This window comes from Mesoplodon mirus (assembly GCF_964341445.2).
Source record: "Mesoplodon mirus genome assembly, chromosome: 8".
Lineage (NCBI taxonomy): Eukaryota > Metazoa > Chordata > Mammalia > Artiodactyla > Ziphiidae > Mesoplodon > Mesoplodon mirus.
In genome coordinates, this window is record NC_138984.1 from 3,147,669 (window position 1) to 3,173,083 (window position 25,415).

The following is a 25,415-nucleotide window of genomic DNA, read 5'->3' on the forward strand; positions in this document are numbered from 1 at the left end:
CATTCGAGTCCTGGTTTATGGTGCTGAGATATGACAGATTGTTGTTAATACGGTTTATCTCTGACCCAAGTTTCCCCAACTCCTGAGTCTCAAAATCATCTGATCTGACTTGATCATGCGGAAAAGAATAAGTGTAAAGTCTGTGTCACTGTGGTCCATGTGGCACCTTTGAAGTCGCCCATACTCTGGAGTCAGCGTGGCTAATGTGGGCTGAAGTAAGTTATTCAATAGCAAGATCTGAGTCCAGGGTCCATCTCTTATTGGCCATGAGACCTTGCGAAAGTTACATATCTTGTCATCTATGTCATGAAGTAGAGACACTGACCACACAGGTTCTGAGGATTATGCAAGAGAATACAAGCTGGGCTTTTCTCCAGCTGTCACTTTCTGCTAGAAACAACTTTCACGGCTCCTGGACCAACTGGCATCGGTGGTGATGACCACTTCCCAGAGGGTCAGAACTAAGGAGGTCACGTCACACACGGCCAAGAGTCCTTCCTACAACATGCACACAGCTTACTAATGGTAAGGAAGGTACCGAATAGAGAGGTTTTGAAGCAAAACCGTTCTACTTTCAAGAACCAGTCATTTAATCATCTAACTGTAATTGTAATTAGTCCTTTAATTGTAAACACATACTGTGTCTGAGGCTAATTTCTTGGGAGAATGGAGATGGGGACAAGTCTTTGAAAGTGGGCTCAGGACTGTCTTGGGCAGGCCTGGGGTCAGCCTGGACTCAGCTCACAGTACTACAAGTCAGGACAGGAGGGACCCCCAAGGCGCAGTGTCCTCACATTTTTGTATGTGTATTCGTCAGCGGCCACAGCTCCTAGCTGCATAGAGAGCCTGGGGAGACAGCCTTCCTGGGCGTGGGGAACTCCGCATCCCCTTGCAGGGCTATCCTGAAGGCTGGGGGTGGGGTGGAGATGGGAAAGAATGAGAGGTCAGTGAACCTTCCCTCCCACCAGGCCTGCTGATCTGTGGCTGGCACACAGCTGATGGCCCAGAGATCTCTTCTGAGGGATTTTATCCTGGGGTTCAATGTGTCCCGTTTAATCCAGCAAACGCATGCTGTGCTCCTTTTGCAAGAGAGTGCAGTGTTAGGTGCAGAAAAAAAATATCTTTTGATTCTCTTTTATTTCTTCAGGCTGGTGTGAGACCAGGGACGTGAGCCCTATTTTAGGCATTCTGCTGTCGGGACAAGAAGACCTTTTACTTCCTAACTCCCCAAAGCCATACCTCCCAGGCAGTTCCTACAGGAGGGTTTAAAGCACCAAATAACTGCTACACAAAAGAGCAATCAGCGATGCCAGTCACAGTGCCCCGAAGGTCAGGAATCAGCTACTTGAAAAAGTCCATCTACAGAGGCAACACTTAAAGAGAATCTATGAGACGTACATCCCGCCAGACATTAGAAGTTCTGCTTTGGTGCCTGGGAAGATCCATCCTCTTAAAGAATTAGGTTGCTGCTTCTGACTGATAAAAGAAAATCATTTAGTTGCATTTTATCCGTCCTATAGGCCTGAACTATCTCATCCATTAGGTATGGTTTATGAGATTTTTAAGGGCCTACAAAAATATTTAACAACTATATAGCGGGTTCCACTGCATTAAAATTTTATGCAATATAAAATTGTTCAATGCAAGTGTTTAATTAGATGTCAACAAAAACTCATGCTGCGTGGGACTGACACATACACACCACTACGTGTAAGACAGATAACTAATATGGACCTACTGTACAGCACAGAGAACTCTGCTCAATACTCTGTAATGGCCTATATGGGAAAAGAATCTAAAAAAGAGTGGACATATGTATAACTGATTCACTTTGCTGTACACCTAAAACTAACACAACACTGTAAATCAACTATACCCCAATAAAAATTTTTAAAACTCATGTTACATCAATTATTATAATTAACATTTATAAAAACTACATTCTGGGCCTCCCTGGTGGCGCAGTGGTTGACAGTCCGCCTGCCGATGCAGGGGATACGGGTTCGTGCCCCGGTCTGGGAGGATCCCATATGCCGCGGAGCGGCTGGGCCCGTGAGCCATGGCCGCTGGGCCTGCGCATCCGGAGCCTGTGCTCCGCAACGGGAGAGGCCACAACAGTGAGAGGCCCGCATACCGCAAAAAAAAATAAAAAAATAATAAAAAAAAAAATAAATAAAAACTACATTCTGAAGAAAACTGTAGGCTACCCTGGCTTACTTCATAAGAATTCCTGAATATTCATGACTGGAGAAATATAATAAATCATAAAGCTGGATCATTTAGCCAATTAATTAAGTAGTCAATTACTTCCAAAAGCAAAATTATAAAAGCACTTTCAAGTATTTCTTAAGCCATCATAGTTCATGTGGGGCGTGGATGCATCTTTCTAGGATTTGTGCAGGAGCCTCAGGATGCAGAAGCATCTGCCCCTGGGGAGGGCTGATTGGGTCCAATGCCCAGTTTCAACTGATCCTCAGGACAGGTCAATCAGTTTCCTCACTTCCATGGGCTGATCCCATTTTGTTTACCTTTATCCTTCATTCATTCACTCATCTTTTTCATTCAACAAGTATTTCTTGTACAACTACTACACCTTTATTGAGAAACCCTATCACTTCAAATCCTTCAAAGAGGTGAAAAGACAACAAAATAAAAAAAGGAAATTCCTTATGTGTAATATTCTAGTCCTTAAATTTGTTCATCTTCCTCGATCATCCAGAGGTGAGAATAATTTGTGGCCTGTTGAATTCCCTTTTGACTCTTTGACTCCTTTTATTATTATAAGATCACTTCATCCCTTGTTGCAGGCAAAGAGCAGATGAAACTCAGTTAAGATGAATTCTCCCTTTCACCTCAACATAAACTGATGAGTGAGGACATTAAACTAACCACCAAAGGCTATATGACTTACGTTATCCATGACCCTTATTATCATGGAAAACTGGGATGAGACACTGTTTCCTCCCTATAACGCTGGTTAGTTATCTCCCAGGGCTGAAGCTGTGCTGAGAGAGTCACCCCAGGGTCATGCAGCAGAAAGCTCGGGAAACACAGAAAGTGCCTTACAGCGTGGGAACCGCAGGCACTGCTCCGCCGAGCCCCACCGAGACTGCTCTCATCCGACACAGACGCCTGTGACGAAAACAGACTGTCAGGACAGGACACCTTTCCTCTCTCCGTCGTCACCCAGGAAACACTGAAATGTAAGCTAAGGAAGAGTGACACATGCCAGGAACACGTCCTGAAAAACATCACAATGGAAGACATGCAGGAAAGGCTCAAAACCACCTCCACAGGCAAAGACTGTGCAGCAAAAAAACAGGGTCGTGCAGAAGTCCAAGTGAGAGAAGTTTTAGTTGCTGTCAACCAACTGGCATGCAATGGAATCTCCTTTAAATCTATGACTCTGAAAAATATTCCTTGCTAAGTAAAAACTTGTTGATCTAGATTTAAAACGAGCAGATACTTCAAATATCCATAATTTTCTCATGGCGTCCTCAGAGCTGATGCTTAGAACGTCACTCCAATATGAAGTGACTTTGTAGTAAAAACGGCATGTTGATTAGAGCTCAATTGTTTTATAATTCCTTAAGAATTGCTAACTAGAGAGTAGAACATTTCATTAACTTGAAAATCCTATGTAATTAATCACTAAGGGTAAATGAGGGTAAACAGGAGCTTACAATACCATGAATGGAACTTTAATCTCCCCTATTTCTCCTTGAGGACACAGCGGGTTTGCTGGACCAGTTATACATCTAATTCATAAGTGTGCAATCTGATGGAAATTCAGAAAGTTATTAACAATAAGAGGATAGCTACTTTGAATACTTAAGTTTCCTGCAGGGCATAAGTACCTGGTACTTAAAACTGGAAATTTCCAAGATAATATAACATAATGGAGTAGTATCTGTTAAGGTTACCAAAGCAATAAAAAGCTATCTTTCTTTTTTGCCAATAGATTAAGTAAATGTTGCCAATACTTTATTCCCGCTAACAATCCTATACAAACACGTGTCTTCCCCAGCTATTGTCAACTGTCGGGAGAAATAAACCCCAGATCTGGCCAAAGGGGGCTGCAAGTGTAAACTCCACAGAAAGGGGTAATTCACCCCCAGAAGGGCTGCAAACAGGTAAGTCCACCGCACTCAGAGCAGGTGTTCGGTGGGGGAGGGGCGCGCATGCGCGCTGAGGGGCGGGGGGGGGCGGTTAGGCGGAGTGTGGGGGGGTGATGGGCGGAGGGGGCAGGAGCGGGCAAGGGGTTGTGGGAAGCACACGCACCCGGTAACTCCCAGCCGGCCGGGCAGCGCCGTACATATAGGAGGGCTGGAGGATGAAAGCAAATGGCAGGTTTTTAAACCCTTGAAAAAACAGCAACAAATAATAGTGATAAGGTAATCATGATGCTTTTGGTGATCATGACAGCCAAGTTATTGTACGGCTGTTAGAAGGAAAAGAAGTCCACAAAGGCACCATGCCTTCAATACCTCTGATAGATAGAAACCCACACTTACAAGAAAAATAAACATGAGATGATTTTTAACTTTAAAAATAGTGAACTTCCCCAGAACCTCTGAAATACGGCTACTTTCGGGCATCTCTTTTCAGGCATTCCTAGAAGAAAGGGTCAGGGAGCGAGATAGAATGGTGACAATGTCAACGACACCAGCAAGAGCCCAAACCCACGACTCAAAATCCCAGGTGAAGAAAGCACTTGGGGGTGTTAATACACAGACTTCCCCACAGCAACAGTGGGGCAGGAAGAGCCTGTTTGCTTCTATCAGAGGATCCCAGCAACAGCCTCCAAGACACACAGGAGCTGTAGGGGGGCTTCAGCTGCCCAGGGCTGGCACGTCTCTGGCACAGGGGAACCCACACCCGAACAGAGACGGAGCCTGTGCGGGGTGTGCTGGAACACAAGGGCAGCTCGCTGGTGTGACCTGAGCCTCACCTCCGAAGAGCATCATAACCTGTTTACTGGCAGAGGCCACGGAGAGCCCAGGGCAGGGGGCGCACAAGCTGGTCAGGGAACATGCAGGAACAGGGATGAATCACTCAGCAACGCAAGGGACACGACAGTGCAGGGAGATGGCAGTTCAACCTCCATAACGTGATGTGTTCTTGGAGCTCGGCCTCCAACCTCCTCCTATGAGAACAGGACTCCTATACCTGGAGCTAAAAAGGCCAAGCACCTCGGGGATGGCCTTGTACAAACAGGAAACACAGCGGAGAGCGAGCCAGAGAAATAATGCTGTTCTCCCCACTTTCCAAGACGGAGGAGTTAGATTATGCACAAAAGCCTTCCAAATTGCTTCCTGGATACATTTACAGGAGAAAAATGTGTTTTTAAAAAACAAAGGAAACCCCAAATGGGGAACAATTGCTGGAAAAGGAGGAGAGACCCAAGAGACCAATTTTTTGGACTTGAGATTTTGAAAATATACATTTAATAGAGCCTCCTTTTCCCTAAACTCCTTTTTAAAAAAAATTGTAAGGTCTTAAATTATTTTGGATTTGCTTTAAAAGGATGAGAAAAGTCTTAGCCAGTTAGTCAAGCCAATTGAAACATCTACTAAGCTTTGCTCTTTGGACTTCACATGGGAGAGGCTGAAGTATCCACGTCCATTTAATCAGCAATTCAAGTGACAACAGAAGGAAAGAAGAGGGAAGAATGATGTGAAAAGGAGGACAGACCCGGTTTCCATTCTGGGCAGACGGGGGTTTGGGAGCAAGGCCACGACTGAGAAGCCCGAAGTCGGAGCGGCAAAGTCCCTGTAATCAGAGAAAACGGGCCGGGGGGGGAAAAAGGCTCACAGCTTTATTTCATCTCAAAGGCATCATCAATTCACACGAAACTGACTTCTGCAACAAGATCGGTAAAGGACATGCACTTGCCGGGAAGAGAGAATGAGGGGAAGGAAATAAAGACAGTCCAGTTAACTGACAAAACTATTACCTGGGACTAAATTAGGACTTGTGAGTCTACACATAGGCAAAAACAGGTTGCATTAATTTGAATTGATAGCAAGGTCAGTGGGGTTTTGAAGGTCTTTCTAATGCAAATTCTAATTTTTACAGTTTGGTGGGAAAAACTCAAAATCAGGAATTTGCAGAGATAGTAACCTCTATTCTACGTAATAAAATATTTCATTGGAGATGATCTCGGGCTTGGTTAGGTATTTACACAATGCACATGTGTTCAGTATTCACAGAAGACATGATAGATTCAGTGGTACATTTCTGAGACCAACAGTCTATACGAGATTTCTGGGGACTACTATATAAATTAGCAGTTTCCCCAAATAAAATGTTCTATCCACATTAAAGGACCCTTGAAGAGGAGGCTAGCTGTTTCAGATTTCCATGTCAGCAGTATTCTACTGATCACACAAACCCAGGGCAGCCCTTTAAGGGGATGAAGTAGCTCTGCTCAGGTAACTTGGTGGCACCCTAAGACACTTCCCCGTCCTTTCGAGACCCCGTAACTTGTGCCTGTCGTTCTTATGCCTTGGATCAGGTGCACCAGAATGACCTGAGGGGCAGGCAAGCGGAATCCTGGGGTGGGCAGGGAGGAAGTTTCTAATATTTTAACACAAACCCTGAAACTTGTTCCAGTGGTTGGGAGAATGCCCTGGGTAGAAGCCATGTTGTCAATTAATTTTGGTGAATAAATTCACATCCAAGTATTAGATAACTAACACCATGTTCTATTTTACAGAAAGTATCTATGCTTGGAAGTAAAGTTTTCTGAATGACGAAGTGCTCTTTTCAAAAGCAAAATCTCCCGCTGAATTAAGAAAATGCACACAATACACAAAAAACTCAAGGTGTCAAAACCCGCCAATCCTTTGGTGCTTACCAGATCTTGTATTCAGCCAGAGTTCACATACTAGGGGAAGGCAGGGTTGGTGTATTTATTATTATGGGGGGCAGCGGTGGGAGTTTGGGGCGTGGGCAAGCTGATGGGGAGACGGAGAAGCTGCGGCAGTGTCTGGAACGCCCCCTTCCGCCCTCCCCACGCAGCAGGAGTAGAAAGTTGGGGGCGGGGCTGAGGCACGACAGGGGTGAGGACGAAGGGAGGACTAGGGTGAGACTACTGTGGCTCTACCTGGTTAGTTTCTATTTATTCTTTCTTTTCCCCTACGTATTCTTTAAGATTCAGTTGACATTCTTTGTTATGACACTTCCTGGCAAAATCAGTTTCTGTACTAGTGCGAGGGGCGGGGGGCGGGGAGGGGGTCTGTATTCTGTTTTAGAAGTAAATGCTTCCGGAGGACCTAATTCACCTGCTTGTCTCTGTGACTTCCCTACCTGAACTAGTTCCCTAATATTTGCTGAGTGAATACAAATCTCACCGAGGCAGGATAAACAAGCCTTACCTATTAGGGCTCTTAAATAATTGAGAAATATTTGCCTATCAAGATTGGTGTATGTTCTTAAAGTATGGGAAGGAATGTTATTGTGTGGACGTTTGGATTTGATTTGATTTTCATTCCAAGTCTATTCCATCCTTGTGAAATTGCCCCAAGTATGCATGTACCCTGCAAAGTAATTCTGCTTTCAAGAATTCTCAAGGAAAGAATTTCAGGGCTTTCTTCTTTCCCTTTTGATTAATTCCAACTACTCAACAGCCACATACTTTCTTTCACCGTACCTAACCCAACACCACAATTTGTATTCCAACATTTGAATCTGAATTCAAATGCAAGAGAGTGGGCTAAATCCGAAGTAAATATATCATGTTAATTACCACCCCAAAATGGACTTTAACAGTTATCCAAATGAAACTTCATAAAATAGACATTCAAAGAGAAAAGAGAGTAGAATTTACACATATAGGATTGCATGCTACAAAACCTGTAGTTTCTGCAGAGAGGATGTGAAAGATTTAAATGGAAACCAACCAAGGTGTCCTCTCTGGATGGTGACAAAGCAGAGAGTCGGCTGTCAGCGCTGTAGCTGGAATTCTGAGCAGCAAAGAAGACAAGGTAAGTGATGAGCACTTCCTTACTCTCCCCAAAGCACCACCTGTCCCGGTCAAAAGGCAAATATGGAATGACACAACCAAACCAGTATTAGTACTCCAGGAATGCAGAGGCAGCTAGAGAACTGATACCCGCTACTACAGCAGAAACTCTTAACCACTAGGGGTTCTAAGCTGTGTTTTACTTTTCAGTGTTTATGTCTCAGTGAGGTTGTGTGATTTAACTAGTATCATTATGTAACTATTTATATTTAAATTTAGCTATTATTATCTGTAATTCCTTGCTAAATCTCATGAAGGACCATCTATAACCTTAGTCTAGACTTTCCATATGACATCTCTTCTTAGGTAACTAAAATTCCATTTATTGCACAATTTTCACTCTTTCCTCAGCCCAGCACGTCTGAGGGCTACAGCTCAGCCCTGAAGCTCCAGGGAGGAAACAAACATCATCAGTCTGGGCATCTTGTTCCTGCCCACAGACTGGTACTTCTGATGTCTATGAAATTTCTCATTCCCATCCAATTTTTCTCCAAGCCCATCCTTACACTGTTCCTGGAGTTTTCTGCTCCTATATAAGATGCTACATTAGAAGTACGTTACTTGGTCCTTCAATCATTGTATTGGGTTGGCCAAAAAGTTTGTTTGGGTTTTTGTAACCCGAACGCACTTTTTGGCCAATGTAGTATTTCTCGATTATTTATTAAATCAATTTTATATCCAATTTCACTCTGTGGTGAACAGTTTTATAATCAAATTCTTTTGCATCTGATTTCTAGAGGCATTACTTAATCTTAACTAAATCGTAAGGCACACTTCTACCATTTCAACATAAAAATCAAAGATTAAAACATATGGATATATGTACAACATAAAGCTTGATGCCACCTTGTATGGTCACAAACATGCTGGCAACTACATGTTTGGGATGCTCTAGAGAAGAATGTAATATTGGGTAGAAGTTGGACTAAAGAACTTCTAAAGTAACTTCCAACTCTGAACTGTGATTCTTTGTGATCAATATGGTGAAACTACGCATTTAGGGTGAAAAGTTACTAAAGTAGTCAATTTAACCCCAACAAGCAGTGGGAAGCCATCAGAGCTCCTGTCCTATAAAGCCAGCACTAAACAGCCCTCAGGGCTGCTGAGCACAGGAAGCAAAACTGTCAACATCCTGTAAGAACGGAAAGGATGTTGCTTGCTTCTGTCCCCGGAGTGCTGTATTACCTTAAAGAAAAACGTTAACAGAGCTTGAGAAAGTCCCAAGGCTGTCAGTGCAAAAGGCAACTAAAGAGGAAGACACAGCCTTTAAACTGGGAGGATATTTTAGTTTGGAATGAGAAAAGCTTAGCTGAAACAGAAGTGTATGCAATCCTTAATAGGAACGAGAAGGTAAAACCTGACTGGCCAGTTTCAGAACGCTAAGAGGGTGTCCCGTTACCCCTTTGAAACCTGAAAATATAATTTAAATGTATATATGATATTGCTTAATATAATTAAGGCAAATGAAAAGAAATACTGTTTTATACAGCTAGTAAAATTTATGACTACAAGAAAATAAATGAAGCAAATGCAGGAACAGGAAGATTTTAGATAATTTAATGTATAAGAGATCTGCAGCAGGTCAGGAAACTGAATTAAAATGTATCTGGTTTAACCACCTGAAATCCCCAATGACTTCCTTAGGAAACCCTGAGACCTCCCCCACTTCCTCCTGACTGCCCTGCTATTGGTCCATTTCTTCTCCTCTCTCTCCTGGGACAGCATCCCTCAGCTCCTCTTCCGCTTCCTACCCTGGAGCCGTGAGCACTGTGAGCATCACTGTTCAGCAAAACACAGGCTCTAGGGTATGTGTCTTTGAAATTACCAATGAGAGAGGTGGACAACAGTGGAAATGTTGAACTTAAGTATATTTGAGAGTGGAATACACTTCATATGCACATTACACACATACACCCAGGGCAATAAAGTAATGAAGGAGCTAGTACTTAACTCGACCTTGTAACACCTAAGAGATTCCTTTCAATGTCCATCTCTTACCTTAACACTTAGAATGTTAGAAGACGAACAGTCTAACATCGGTAACCAACTGAAAAACATTAGTTTTCATTCTATCATGCACACACACACACACACACACACACCTACTATAACACAGGAAAGAACCAAAGAAGCTAAATTTAGCGATATTTTAAAAAAGCTTTGCAGCAACCTGTTTGAATTTTGTGTCATGCAAATTTACTAACCCTGCCAGATCTTCTATTCAGGGCCTGTGATCCATATAATTCTCCATCATAACCATTTGTCTGTTTCAGCGAAGAAAAGGAGAAAAACGGACATCAGTATACAAATGCAGACACAGGTACAGACGAGCAGGGAAGAATTCGCCGGGTATGAAGTGAGTTTCTGGAGTCGAGCGGATGGACACGGCCAGGGTAGCACACATCCCGGCAGGCCCCCCGCTGCCTCCACGCTCCTGATCTGCTCGACTGCGCCTCAGGAGAAACCAGCCCCGTAGGCGGATCACATCACCCTCTTAGTGTCACCGGCGACTATGGGGCACTCACTAGGGGACGGGAGGAAATGCCAAGTCCCCATAGAGTGAGGCGCATGGGCCTGGGTGCCCTTGCTTTCCTCGGCAGTTTTTGGTTCTAGTTTTGTGCTGATGATGCGGGAATCCCAGCCTGTGAGGAGCCTGGATGCCAGGCAACGTGGGCTGATGACCTCCACCTGAGTCAATTTGTCTTGAGTTCTTGGTTCAGCGTGAAGTCCTTAAAAACCACGGCTCATCATGAAACTGTATTCAGAAGATTCAGAGAGAGCTTCTACTCAATTTATAGATGCAAATGTTCATCATGGAAAAAATGTCTATCATGGCAGTATATCCTCTCTATCAGTTTTTCATTCATCCAGTCCTCCTACTTTATTTTTCAAAGTGAAATCTGAGCACATATTTCATGATTTCATACTTTGTTCTCCAGAAAAAAAGAGAACGATTCAGTTAAGCATAGGCTTGTCTCCCTTCTCTTCCCGATTCCCAGCCTAAGCTCGGGCTCTAGAACTGCTCTCATTCATCTATAAGGAAATTTCTGCTGATTCAAGATAAGAGCTGCCAAGTGTCAGGGACATAACCAGCTCCTGAGACAGAAAAAGGAGCAGTAGTCCCCACAAATGCTAAAAATGGAAGGAGATGCCAGGGGATCATGGACCTGAGTCGAGATTCCAAGTAGAAGCTTTGTCATATGACTTTAGGCAAGTTATTTAATCCACTGGAACCTCTACCTCCTTGGCTGTGAAAACATGCAGGGTAATAAATACTTTACAAGGCCACTGTGAGGATTAAAGCTGATTAAAATGAGTGCCCAGATCAATGCCGACTGTATGGGTAAGTGCTTGGTACCGAGGAAGGACAGGATACGTTTCCTTGTTAAAAGTTTGGGGGAGGGGAGACGGTTCAGCACATATTATGCAGCTGTGACGTTGATGAAGAATAAATATATGGATTTCCAGGCAGATTATAAATCCAGATTCATGAAACCCTGACTATAAAACTGTGTACTTGTGTTACAATTCAAAAGCAAGTCTATTCGAAGTTTCTAAATGAAAAAGAGTATGTAGAAATCCTTCAGAATTAAAAATTAAAACTATGAGTACATTAAAACATTTTTTTTGTGTGTGTGTGTGTGTGTGGTACGCTGTCCTCTCACTGTTGTGGCCTCTCCCATTGCGGAGCACAGGCTCCGGACGCACAGGCTCAGCGGCCATGGCTCACGGGCCCAGCCGCTCCGCGGCATGTGGGATCTTCCCAGACCAGGGCACGAACCCGTGTCCCCTGCATCGGCAGGCGGACTCACAACCACTGCGCCACCAGGGAAGCCCTAAAACATTTCTGAAATAAATTTGATAGTAAAAAACCTTTGGCGATTGGCAGGAATTTTATTCAGTCTAATTTCCTTTTTTTCTCTCTCGAGAGAAATAATCTTGCACGTCAAGGACTTGTATATTTCAGACCTCAGTCTTATTCCTTTGATATCTGTTTAGAAGCTAGTTTCTGGAAAAAATTAATATTGAAGGCTAACATCAATCAATTTTAGATGATTTTTACCTTGCTAATAAATAAGGAAGAAAAATGTATTACATATATAAACCCTCTGGCTTTCCACTGTTGCTTATAAAATACATACTGCTGTAGATGGATTTTTCCTTTTTGATCTTCTCATTCTCTTATTTAGCCTGCAGCGTAAAGCAGAGGGTGGGTGAAGGTTGGGAGAGCAAATGCCCTCCTTCAGTTGTCCCTTTCTCTTCTGGCCTTCCACGAAAATGCAGGAAAAACCCTTCTTTTGAAGGCTTTGTGGAACATCCACACTTTTCTGTTGTAATGAAACTCTGTCATGGAGAATGTATCCCTACAACGTATTCCCAAATCTGTAGACCTCACCAACAACATCTCTGTAGTGAGAAGTACTTTGACCTTGTTAAATAACACACCAACTTTCTCCTCTTGGGTAGTTTTTCTGTGTTGAATTCAGATGGGTGGAGCTGTTTTTAGTGGCATAAGAGGGTAATAAGGAGAGTTGAAATTAACTGTAACAGCATTAGAATAAAAAGTCCACAGAAGGCATATATCACCTTCATCTTAAGTCAGGTCTCGGATGTTCACCTAGCTTTGTTTTACACAATTTTTTTCAGCACTCCTCAGACCACCTGCGTCCTGGTCACGGGGCGTGCTTCCCATCCCAGGACATCGGAATACCCAGAGGCCTGGGAATATGCATTCTAACAAGTTCCCCAGGTGAATCTTACATATAGTAACATTGAGAAGCACTGCTCTAAGACAGAACAAAATAAAGACATTCACCAGTCAGCATTTTCTAAAAGAGGATAAGTAAGATGTAAGAATAAATGTCCCATCAAAACCAATTATTCTAAGGGTAACGTGTGATTAGCCAGAATGCTAACCACTACACGCGGTGCTGTCAAGGCATAACCAGCTTCACGCGTGACCATGCAAAAGGCAACTGTTATTATTTTAATGAATAGTTTTAGGTATTCTACTGAGTCAAAAGACAGAGCACCTTCAGGGGCATTAGAGGTGGGAGACAAAATAAGAAAGGCAAAATCAACGCTTTGACGTGCAATCCTTGATGCACTCAATTTAGTTTTAAAGTGGAGAACAGCAGCCTCACTGGGAGACTCTGGGGACAAGTGTGCTGTGCCGATGTAATATGGTCCTGTTAATTATCATCTTAAGGGTAAAAATATATTTTGAAAACCAGAGTTTGCTAGATATTTTTTCAATGCAATGGAATGAATGAAGCACAAAATCCTTTTGGAAAAAGTTCTTCAAGTGAATAAGTGTATAATCCACTATAATAATTTCAGTGCTGAGTCACTTTAATGCTGAGTGTGATTAATGCTGGTGAGATTACATTTTTCTTCCTTTTAGTGTAATTTAAGTTTACAGGTTTTCAGAAAGCATAAGGCATACAAACTCTTCTAGATGGATGTAAGAAGGGAAATTCTGAATTTAAATCTAAAGGCTTCGTTTTTGTTACTGGGTTTGGGGTCTTTCTCAAAGAGCACTTTCTGGCCAAAGAGCCATCTGGGACATTTAATTTGAAAGGATACAGATTAGAAAATAATAAATTTTTCATTAGATAAAATGACTTTAAATTCAATCTTTTAAAGGAAATGTAGAGGCTTGGGAATTCTTGATCTGATTTGAGTTCCCTGAAGAAGACACCATCTTTCCCATCTGGTGTCTGCAGCTGCTACCCCAAAGCCTGGCAGACAGCGGTGCTCACAGGCCGCCGGGTGCGGGAGATGGTCAAGCACCCACACCTGGGTTCCAGACCCACCCATGAGGGTCAGAGCTGTACCCAGGAGGCCCTGGGAAGAAGAGAGCTCACTGTGGTGTGTGCACCTGCCCTCCGGCTCTCAGTCCCCAGGTAAGAACAGGTGCGTGGCATGTGTGTCTTTTAAAACAAAGGTATACAAATGCTCACGAGATTAGTGGAAAGCCACAGGTTATTATCTCCCACGCAACACTATTAGGATCAGGCCACATGTCTGCCCAATCATCTCACCCAAGCGTAGGGACCCCCGTACTCCACGTCAGGCTGCGACTGTCAGAGGTGGGATAGGAGAGAAAAACAACAGAAAAGAGTTGCCCAAAATCCATTAAAAAGCTACGTAAGGCATAACAGAAACATAAAACAAAACACAGGCAATCTTGAAAATCTTAATGAAATTAAATTTTTTTCATGACTTCTAAGATCTCTTATGTATTTACAAACGCAATTACATTAGTATCACCATAAAATCCATTAGCATTAAATAAAACTTCCATGGCAGACGTTGCTCTAATTCATGGAATCTGAAGCAGTCTGAGCAATCCTCTCTCCTCCTCTACCTAAAACATTCTATTTATGTTAGGCAAAAGGTCAACAGATGTGTCACTCTCAATGTTTAAGTAAAGAAAATTAAGTACTAATGATATCTAAATCTAGGTTTTCTGAGAATGTCCAAACAAACGCTAGAAAAAAAAATTTCTTCCATTTTTAAGGGTTGATCATCACTGTCAGTGGAGTGAAGGCCTGTATTTTGAGAAAGTCAAGAGATAAAAGATAGGGTCTTTGAACTTTGCAAACGAAAGATTTCCAAATATTAAAAGATGAAAAACAGCAGAAACTGGCCCTACGCAGAGATGGACTGAGATGAGCCCCCCTGGCGGGGGAGGCGCAGTGGGAACCCTGCTTGCCCACCAACCAGGAGAGGCCATTTCCGGGCCCCCGAGGGGCTTTGGGATTGATGCTATCACAGAACCCTGGCCCTGAGCAGGCCTCCTCGCTGCTCTGGGCTTGTTCTATGTCTGTAAAAATGAGAAGGTTTGACCCTTATCCCCAGGATCCAAGTTCTCAAGGTCTGTGATTTTTAACGAGAGTTATTTCTTTAGATCAAGTGCATCACGGGAAACAGCAGGGGAGCACGCCACCCGGCTAACGACGAAAACCCATCCACTGCTGACTTTCCACCTTCTCCCCGTCTCTTACTCAGCACCCTAATTGTGGAGCTCCTCCATAAACTTTTATATCCTAAAACAAATAGGCTTGTATCTTGGCAAAGAATGGTGTCCAGCACAGAAATTTAGCTCATTTCTGGTTAAAGTCGTTGAAAATGATTTAAATGCTATAAACACCCAAACAACCACTAATAATACAATAGTTTTAAGCTCTTTGGGATCAGGGAACCCTCTGAGAATCTTAAGAAAGTGACATTATTTTCCTAGAAAAATGCAAGTACAAACAAAATCTTGAATTTCAAGGAGGATCGCAGATGGAAAATGCTGTTTTGAAAGAGAGTTTGGGTTCTTTCTCCAGTCTCTCTCCTTTTCTCTCTTGAGCCCAAAACAGTCAGGTTTTGCCCTCACTATTTCCATCAAAAGTGCCCTTGTCAAGCTCACCAACGTCTTGGCCAGTGGTCATGTGAGTCCTGTGCTCACATGATCACGCCCCTTCTCCTTGAAAAGGTAACTTCTTCACTTGGTTTCAAGGACCCGACCTTCTCCTGTGCCTGCTGGACGGCTGTAATTTCCGACCCTTGTCTACAGATTCTGCAAACTGAGTTTTGCATTGATAATGTTTAGGTTACATAAATCTTACTTCCTCTTGCGTGAATCATGTCAGAGGGTATGTGAGGAAGTTACAACTACATGGCTAAGGAGAAAGTTTCAAATAGCAAGGAAGCTCTTTAACTGACTTCACCTTTGAACTGTAACTTTCCGGTAAAACCACGATGGATATGCTTTTGGCACCTTCAGGACAATGACAACTGTTAACAGCAAAGCGACAGTGTACAGCCATCCTTTGCTATCTGCGGGGGGTTGGTTCCAGGACCCCCCCAGATACCAGAATCTGCAGATGCTCAAGTCCCTTATATAAAATGGCGTAGTATTTGCATATAACCTACGCACACCCTCCTGTACACATTCAGTCATCTCTAGATTACTTGTAATACCTAATACGATGTAAATGCTACATGAATAGTTGTAAATACAATGTAAAATGCTATGTAAATAATTGCCAGTTCAAGTTTTGCTTTATGGAACTTTCTGGAATTTTTCCCTCCGAATATTTTTAATCCATGATTGGTTGAATCATGCAGAACCTGGGTATATGGAAGGCTGCCTGTATCACCTTTATAGTTCATTGTTATAAACAGCTAAATTAAATGTACATTTGGTGCGTATATAAGAAGGCTAGGAGTTACATCACAATTTAATTGCCACGGTGATTAAAAACAAGCCTTGTGCCCCATACAGTCCTTCAGTAAAATGGAGTGGCTGCGTTGAGACCGAATTATTACCAGCAGAGAGATGCAGCTTTAATCCAGTGGTAAACTACACTGACACGCTCAGATTAATTCACTGACTTAAAGAACTAAGCAAAACACGTTTTTCTCTACTTCACTTCCCAAAGCATGCCATGTTTTCAAGTATAATTATGAAGATTTTTGGAAGGTTTAAGGAAAAATGTGTATTTGTGTTTATCAACCATCAGGCTGTCAGTGATGAAGAGATTTCATTATAGTTGATGAAAGGAAAGGCTCCTGAGGCCCCAGGCTGGATGGATTCAGTGTGCTCCGGTTTTCCACCGGCAGCCTACAGCAGCTCTCAAGGAGCTATGGGAAACATCACTGAATAACAGTTACTTTAACTTGTAGTTACTTTAACTGAGATTCCAATTTGCTGGCGAGCACGTGGACTTCCATTAGGGCAGAATGAGCCTCGATGCTCCCCTTCACCGCGCTAGCAATGAGGCAACTTACTCTAAATGGGGCAGCTTTGTGATGTGGACCAACATGAAGAAATGAGGACTTCCTCTCGGGGGAGAAAGACAACAAAACTGCTCACGCGTATCAATAATCTCTCTACATCACAAAGAAACATCCCATCACTGAACAGATTTTAAATAAGCACCTTAGTTAGATACTGACTATAAGGCTACAGGGATAATGAACAAGAACTTTGAATGCAGGGATGGAAGGGCCAGGGACGTGGACACAGACTGTACCATGCAAACTCCACCATCCTGGTTACTGACCCTCAGACTTCCGCGGCTACCCGCTGACATGCGCTCATCTTCATCAGACGCCTAGTAAAAAGAAAGGATGAAAACAACCATGAGGCGATGCTGTAACAGACACAGAGAAACCAATGACCAGCTCTCGGGGAAGCGGCTGAGCCGACACATGGCAGGGGGGCAGATCAGGCCCCTCTGAAAATCTCAGTGCACGTGAGCCTGGGTTTTCGCCAGAAAGGCTTTGTTTGTGCACCTCTGTTTAACAGAAGGCTGTTTCTGGATAACATGACTTTTAATTTCACTACAGTGATGCTGTTCACTTCGCTGGTAACCTACAAACATGTAGCTTAATACATATTACTCTGCAAATTATTCATGGGTATTCAATAACAAAAAAAGCCCTAAAACTGTCATGAATATATTAACACTCAGAAAATTTTCAAACACCCTCCCCTCACCAAAGTCAGGTCACAATGCTAAAAGCTGAGTTCACAGTCTTTGTTTAGGTAACAGTATAAGTGTTAGTTAATTTCTTTCATAAGTATCATTAAGACATAGATATAGATACAGATCTATAGATAGATGTATATACATATATAGATAGATGGATAGAGAGACAATTTATGTATTTCAGCCATTAAAACTGCAAATCAGACTTCAGTCAAAACGCCGAGGTAATGAATGAACACGGTACTAACCGACGTGTTTCTTCTGGATCTACGGGAGTAGCGCTCACTGTCTTCCTACCAAAGCAACGGAGGACACAGCACAGAAAGGTTAGGGCAGACACTGGAGAAGGCTTAGATACTCCATAATACAGTATTTCTGATATAAATGTCAAACAAACATTTTCTTTGCTTTTGCTTAAAGGCTTCAATTAAACCACCGGGGGAAAATGTTTTCTTCTAAAAGTGGGTGGGGGGCTTAAGCACACAAATAATCGGCATATTTCATTTTGGCTTTAAAAACAAGTGCGTGTTGAGTGAAAAGCAGGGTCTTAATTTTTTCCGAATTGAATGTGGTCCATTTAAATCAGCCTACTTTTCTTCTTACGTTCAAAACCTTACTCACTTCTCTTCAGGAATCGGAAGAGAAATCATTTTCGTAAGAGACCCAATTCGGATGCCACCCTAACGACTATATTTTGTGCATTCTGAGGTGCTCCATTTTGCATCTGGACGTCTCTGAAGTTGGGGCATATCTTATCATCAAAGTTGCTCACGATTATAATTAGCAAATTTTTTTTTCTTTCTCAGTGGTATATAAAACACTGACACATCTTTTAACCGTGTCTTACGATTTGATAAACATACATCTGCCTGTGCCATATACACTTAGAATGATGGTTTACACGTGACAGAGGTTGAAGTTAATAACTTTTTAAATAGAGGAGTTGTGTGCTCTTTATATTTCAACAACAGTTTTCTTTTATATTATACACAGATCTCTAAATGTTAGGTAATTTTATACTCCCTTAGATTATTTTATGTGTAAGGGACACCTAATAGGACAGTTCCATACTGGTCAGGTTCTCAAATACTACAGGTATGTGATGATGTCCATGAGGCCAGTCAGCAAGGTGACAAGGACAGGAAGAGGTGGGGAGTGCTCAGGTGGATGAATTCATGAGAGAAGGCATGAAGCTGTGCTCCCTCGGGACCAGTGGACAGCTCTTGGAATCCCCCTCTTCTAGAACCTCCCGCCAGGAGGCAAGATCTCCCCCTGGGAGGGTCGTAAGGACAGGGGTATCGTGAGGGGCGGGCCAGCTCTTAACCGACTAAGGAGGACAGCTAAGTCGTGCCAGGAAACAGGGTGAGAAGGTAAAGGAATTTTCTCACCAGAGGACAGTGGTTTCTCGGGCACAGCGGATGAGGTTGGGGGGGGGGTACCCAGCAGCAAAGTATAGAGGTCGGAATGGGGTGACCGGGCAGCTGACTGCAATCGTGAGTGAAAGAAATGCAGCATCACGCATCCCCCTGGATTCCAACTAGAGCTGGCTGGACTGGATGCTCATGGGAAGGTTCTCGCGCCGGGGGCACACGCCCAGCCTGAGTGTCCCCGGTGGGGAGTCCACTGCAGAGGAGATCGGGGTCATGGTCGGGGTGGAGACCCTCACAAACGCTGGCCTGGAAGCTCCAGGAGTCAGCTGCTACTGAACAGACCGGACACCAACCCTGGCCAGGGCACCTTCTAACCAGGCTTCACATGGGATGTAAACAACCAGGCCAGATGCAAGCATGCCCAGCAGGAAATCGCTCAGTATCAAATTAGGGTGCAACAGGGACCTAGCCATGTAATTAAACTGCGGAAGAATCCAATTACAAACCATTTAAGCTTTTAAAAATCAGATTCAAGGCCTACCATCCATTGCTCGATGTCGCCCCACTTTGTATCCAGCCCATAATATTTCTACAGACAGAAGGGAAAGAAAATTAGGCAAGAAGTGCAAAGGTAATCGCATAGGACACTGTTCTGACATGCATTTCCAAACCGTTGCCAAGCCTCAGGGTCAAGGTAGCATGCCAAGGCAAAGCAGGGAAGCACATGGTCAGGCTCTGACCGCCACGCAGCCTGTGAGCCTGTGAAGACAGACCCTCTCAACCCGCTCCCTGGGGGAAGACAAGAGAGCCCAGGACGAAGCAGTCCTGGAGCGAGGGGGTGGCCTCTGTAGAGACCAGGAACTCAAACTGAGCCCAGCAGCTTTCAAGCCCCTCTGTAAAGCTGTCCCTGCCTTCAGAGCAGGTGTACTGCGGGAATAAAGCACGATTTAAGAGAAGCCAAAGCCATTCCCATGTTGCTACAAAAGGAATGAGAACACCAGAGGAAAGGGGGAGAAATGGTGTGCTGCCCCTAGATTTCTGGTACCCTTGCTCCAGCTATCTGATAGCCATGTTAAATTTAGGCCCTCGAGAATTTCTAGGCTGTGGACGTCTTTATAACATGCCACTGATGGCAAGATGACCAAGCAGGCTGTTGCAGAAGAGGTCTTGGCCCAGGCAAGAAAAGTTCTGCTTGGTGTTTTCTTTAGCCAACACCTCCATGGTTTCAGCTTGCCTGTCTAAACCGCAACGGCCCAAGTTAGAAACAGAAAAGCAGATTCAGGGTGGCTACTACTGTTACTAAATACAGTAATTCCAAATTCAGGTGGGAACCCAGGTAGACTCTCAAATAATGGGGCTTTGCTGTCCTCCTCACTCTTCCCTCAATTTCCAATAAGAAAAACAAGAAACAACCATCCAAACCTCCCTATTGTATGACACAGATGGGATTTTCCTCTTACACGTGAAAAGCTTATAATCAGAAGAAAAAAACTGGATGCTAGAGTATACGACAATTTTTGACATTGTTTTACAATTACCAAAACAGGCTGCTGCTAGGTGTGGTTTAGGTTCCATTTATTTTGAAGGGCGGCCAGATTTAATATATATTTATGGCTCTTCGATGGCCTTGTCCCTTTCTCTTAGAGGTGGCAGCAAGTAGAAAACTGTAAGAAGGAAATCAGGAGGGAGAATGTAACGATGCTTTAAAAAATTCAAACAATACAGAGCCCTAAGATCCGGAGCACATAAGCCAAATCTTCTTCTGTAAGTTCCTTTCCTTAGACTATAAATCGAGAAAGGAAATAAACGTAAACACTTCCTAAAGTCATGTTTTAACATCAGTTTCAGTGAAATGCAACGGCTTAAAGCTATTCTGCGTTCAATTCATGTTAGTCCCACCCACTCTCACTGTCAAATTCCAGATATGAAAATTTGATGCCATCAACCCTCCTTTATCTCATGGCTTAATTGCAAAGACAGAAAGAAAATGTGGTTTTTAAAAAGGAGGGGGCCTATAGAAATTGACAAAAAGTAAATTCCAAAAGGAGTCTGTGTTATCCGATTTTCTATTTCCATATTTCCCTTTTTGGCCAATTTTATACCCATATCAAATACTGCATTCTACCTATTGTTCTTTTTAGGACAAAAATAAGAATCAGTATTTAAAGTCTTTCATCGAGTCCACAGGTGGCCTCATAAACAGCTGCTGTAACTCTACAGCTGCATCTCCACGCCATTCCATGGAGGGAGGACACCCCTGCCAACAGTAAGTGCGGTTAACGAGTAGTCCTGGTGTTAACAGCTGGCAGTGACAGCACAGCAAACTCTAGAAAGTGTACGATGTTGCACGTGTAAACTGCTATGATTAGCCAGCGAGTCATGCAGAAGGAAGCAAAAGCCAGATGAACGCAGAAGTGCTCGACTTTCAGAAACAGCTTTGATTCCGTAGGAGAGAAACCGTGATGGATGTAGCTGATGGGCTGGGACGGAGACTTACTGCTTCCTTTTCCGTTTCCTGAGTCTCAGTGACAAGGAAAGCCTTCCCTTCCCTTGGACACGTCTTTATGATAAAAATGTGTATCTGTTTTCCCATGGAGGGCTTCCTGTGCTCCCTCTGGTTGTACTTTGTATACAAATGACCATTCTGACAAAGTTCTAAGGGTGTATCCCTGGTGAGTTGGTAAAAGGAAAATAATCTCGATCCAGCACCAGATGGGAATGAATCAAAGTGGAAATGACCTTGTCTAGGTTTTAGGCAATTATGTCCTGCTCCATCGGATACTGCGATGGTTCCCAGCCTTGTCTTTTACCTATGAAATTCTTACCTAGATTCTCTGTGTATGGGTTGGAACTCTAGCTTCAATATACATTTCCAAGTGGACCCTGCAAAAACTAACAAAGTCCAGATAGATTCTGGCACCTACTTAACTGGTTTCTTAACACTCTGGGGGACAGTAGTTATGCAGAGTGAGGGGCGCAGGAAGGAAAGGCAATTTGGAACTGTAGCTGGTAAAGGAATCCAAAAACAGAATTTTAAAGTTACTGATATAGGGTATTTAAAGGGTCGGCACGTTCTAACCTATGGAATTAAGTCACCTTGTTTTGATTTTCTCGGTTGCTCTCAAAGACAAATATAGTCCTTCTTTATCTATAAACTAAATAAATTTGTAAAAACGAAGCTATTACAGGCGTCGTAAGTAACAACAATTCATTCTGGGGAAAGACTCACCGTGAACACTTTCTGTAAGTTCTCAGGGAACCACTTACTCCTTCCTTCTTTATTGCTGGATCAGGGGTCACTGACTTGGTTGTTTTCCTCTTTATTTTCTGTGTCTGGCCTGCTCAGTGCATTTATTTCTAAACCTCAGCTGCTTTTACAAAATACTAGGAAACAGAGAATATTGGGGAGAGAAGGCAGGTGTGTTTTAAGCTGTTGGATTTTACTGTTATATCATCATTTTCTTTTTTTACTCAGATTTTAAATCAGTATGTAATAATCTCCTAATGTATGGTAATATGCCTTGATAGCTTAAACCCTTTCTAATAAAATTATATGAGAGGATAATCTTTCTTTTTAAATATCTGATTTCAAAAGGTTTTCCAAACTCTGAGGTGTGATTTTTATTTTGTCTTAGAGTTAATTTTTCTTCTTCAACAATTTTCTAATTTCTTGAGAAAAGGGAGATGGGAAAAGCTTTCAGTACACAGAAATGTGTGCTGACGGCTGCTTTGCGTGTGGGCTGAAGTGGGGACCTAGGCGTTCTTGTTCAAACCGATTCATAAATAAAGCAGTAAAAGAAGCAGTAAAAGAAGCAGTAAGAACTTGGATGAGTTTTCAATCAAAGGTGTTATTTCTGAAAGGTGACCAGGTCCTTGGCAAGGGAAAAAGAGTACATGCAAATTAGAAAATAAAGAAGGAAGAGCCTACCTTTTGAACCTGATAGATCTATAGAGAAGGGCAAAAGAAATTGGGAAAGAAATATAAAATACAGTTACAGAAGTATAAACATCAGAAAGAAAGGTTCTGTAAGTACCTAGAAATATGAATAAAAGCCATACTGGAAAAAAGGTGAAAACTGGTAAAATATGAATGAAAAAAACCTCTTGAAGTCTCACTGAAATAATCAGTAATTTCATAACAGATTTTACATTCTATTTTAGATATATTGGTGAAACACAGGCATGTCCACACAAGTCTACAAGAATCCTGCTACTATTCTAATGCAGAAGTTTGTATAACCTGTTACCGTTAATGGGAAAAAGAACTTCATCTTCAATTTAAAATTTCTTTTCACCGTGATCAAAGTTTAATAAAAAAGTACAGAAATTTAATTGGAAAGTCAACTGGTCAAATTCACACAGAGTGAAGAAAGAGGCTTTCACGTTCTGATTCTGATGCAGAATACGTGGAAAATTCAACAGATACAAACAGAATACCAGGAAAATTCCAGCCAAATGGAGTGATCACTGGAATATAACTGAAAAAAATTTGAAAAGCTTATTATCATGCCTTGACATATTAGTTTGCTCTAGAGCTTTCTCCTAATTTTGTAGTAATCTCTAGGTAAGACTGAGATGTCTACTCCACCCATACATTCATTCATCCATTCAACAAAACTCTGACTAAGTCAGGCATTGACCAAGGCACTGCCACAACTACAAGACTTGAGACTCGGTGTTTCTCGGTGGGTGAGCGCAGATCAATATATTCAACACTATGACTACTGAACATTTTTCCTCCAACAGAAATGTTTATCAGGTCAGTAGCAACAAGAGATACACTCTGATCATCATGAGATCACCTGGGCATCATACCGCCATTTTTTTCCCATTAGTGTAGGTTCTCGAACAAAGTAAAAGGTTCACTCAGATTTCCCAAATATCTACATATTCTCCCTAATAAATCCATTAAAAAGGAGCTCATAATCCTTTGAAACAGCCCCCAAGCACAGCCAATGTAGTTGGTTCTCACCATCTGCACGGGTGAAAAGAACCATTCTGGAGGGTGCAGTGGGCGGCTAGGAGGGCTGGGGTGCCTGGGCCATCTGGACAGATCTGCAGCCGGCTCGAGGCCCCCATATCCTCAGGGTCTGCTGGGGCTTGATGACAGGTCTACACCCCTCCAGCACTGATGACGCCTCTCACCTCTCCTCTGTGCGCACTCTCGTGCTGGCCTTGGAGGGTCCCAGGCACTAGTGTGGCTTCAACCACGACTCATCTCTGACACCCCCCAGTGGTGTGGCCAGCTTCCTGCCCTCCTGAGCCCCCAGCGACAGTCACTGCTCTCCAGGCGTTCACAGCCTACGTCTGCCTGCAGCCGAGCTGACCTCCCTGTTAAGGAAAGCCTTGGTCCTGCTCAGAAGCACCTGTGCAGAGGTAGGGTGGCTCACCAGCCGGTGGAAACAGGGATTGTGTTTCTCAATTTTTACACCAAAATATCAACCCTACTAGTTAAACACGGGTCTTCCAAAGCATATTCATTTCCACTTAATCAACAACTTAAAATGCCAGTGCCTGGGCTATCAGATTGGGTAACCTCAGATTGTGGTGCTATTTCTAATAATAGGCCCGGAGATGTGATATGCAGAGGGGAGACCGAGGGGTGTTGTCTGTACACCAACCTCAGTCCTAAAAGCGCGTCCCCAAACCTGCAAGCTTGTCTGTCTCCTCTCTCTAGATGTGCACACGAACGCCCATGCACACCCACGGGCCCACTTGTGCCCACTCCCCCAGCCCGGGACACGGGTCACGTCAAGAATCAGCTAGACGAACAGCTGCTGCTCCCGTGTTCTCGGTAACACTCAGCGGACACAAAGGTCCGTTCTGTGTTTATATGACGAGCCCTGAATCAGCACCAAGGAAAAAACCTTGTTTTTCAAGGTGCACGTCTGCTTGCAAAACGCCGAGGACTTCGTGGATCTTCCCCCGCCTTGGTGGCGAGTGGCAGCGTGCTCTCTGCCAAGGTTAATCCCAAGGGTAACACACTGACGCCGCCCTTTGTTTTCGCTGTTGGTTATACACTTGATCTGGAGGCAGAGGATGTACTGGGAAGACTACAAGCTTGACAGCTTTTCCAGGTCCAGATCTGAATCCTGGCCAGCCACTCGCTCAGCTTCTGGGAAAACTGTCTAATTAAGGTCCGTCTTCCTCGCCTGTCAATAAAACCCAGACAGACCCCTCTCCAGACTGACAGCACCCAGTCCCGGCACCGCCACACGCCAGGGGCTCCAGGAGGTCCCTGCCAGGCCCCCCACCCTACCCCAGATCCCTCTGACTACGAATAAAAGATACGTGTATTTTATTTTAAACCTTTCAAATGTGTTTTGAGGAAGCAGACATACGCTTTAAATGGCAATGCGCTTCTGTCCCAAGCACACTGAATTTATGATAGCAAAACTGTCCTTTGTATGAGTCAGTGCTCCTGGGATCACACATCGATACAAACCTCCGGGCAGAGCCAGGGCCCTCTCTCCATCCTCCAGGCCTCTGCCATCTGACTCTCATCACCCACGGGGCCTTCTTGCCCGTCCT

General features: G+C 43.4%; 1 protein-coding gene across 38 annotated transcripts in view; it reads right to left on the reverse strand.

The window, feature by feature from the left end:
• LRRFIP1 (LRR binding FLII interacting protein 1) overlaps positions 1–25,415 on the reverse strand; it is a 153,464-nt gene that overhangs the window by 38,601 nt on the left and 89,448 nt on the right. For 7 of the 38 annotated variants that reach the window (XM_082631425.1, XM_082631417.1, XM_082631438.1 and 4 more), the window contains exons 3-6: positions 22,813–22,830; positions 19,426–19,473; positions 17,763–17,807; positions 17,086–17,136 (exon numbers count right to left, since the gene is read on the reverse strand). The exons of 5 other annotated variants lie outside the window; for them this stretch is intronic. In XM_082631425.1, the coding sequence (XP_082487551.1) occupies positions 17,086–17,136; positions 17,763–17,807; positions 19,426–19,473; positions 22,813–22,830 (162 nt within the window). Of the gene's footprint in view, positions 1–3,066; positions 3,133–4,281; positions 4,327–4,514; positions 4,614–5,694; positions 5,773–10,230; positions 10,291–14,070; positions 14,110–17,055; positions 17,137–17,762; positions 17,808–19,425; positions 19,474–22,812; positions 22,831–25,415 lie in introns of those variants that run through there. 26 more of the 38 variants (XM_082631440.1, XM_082631449.1, XM_082631415.1 and 23 more) reach the window with 18 other exon arrangements.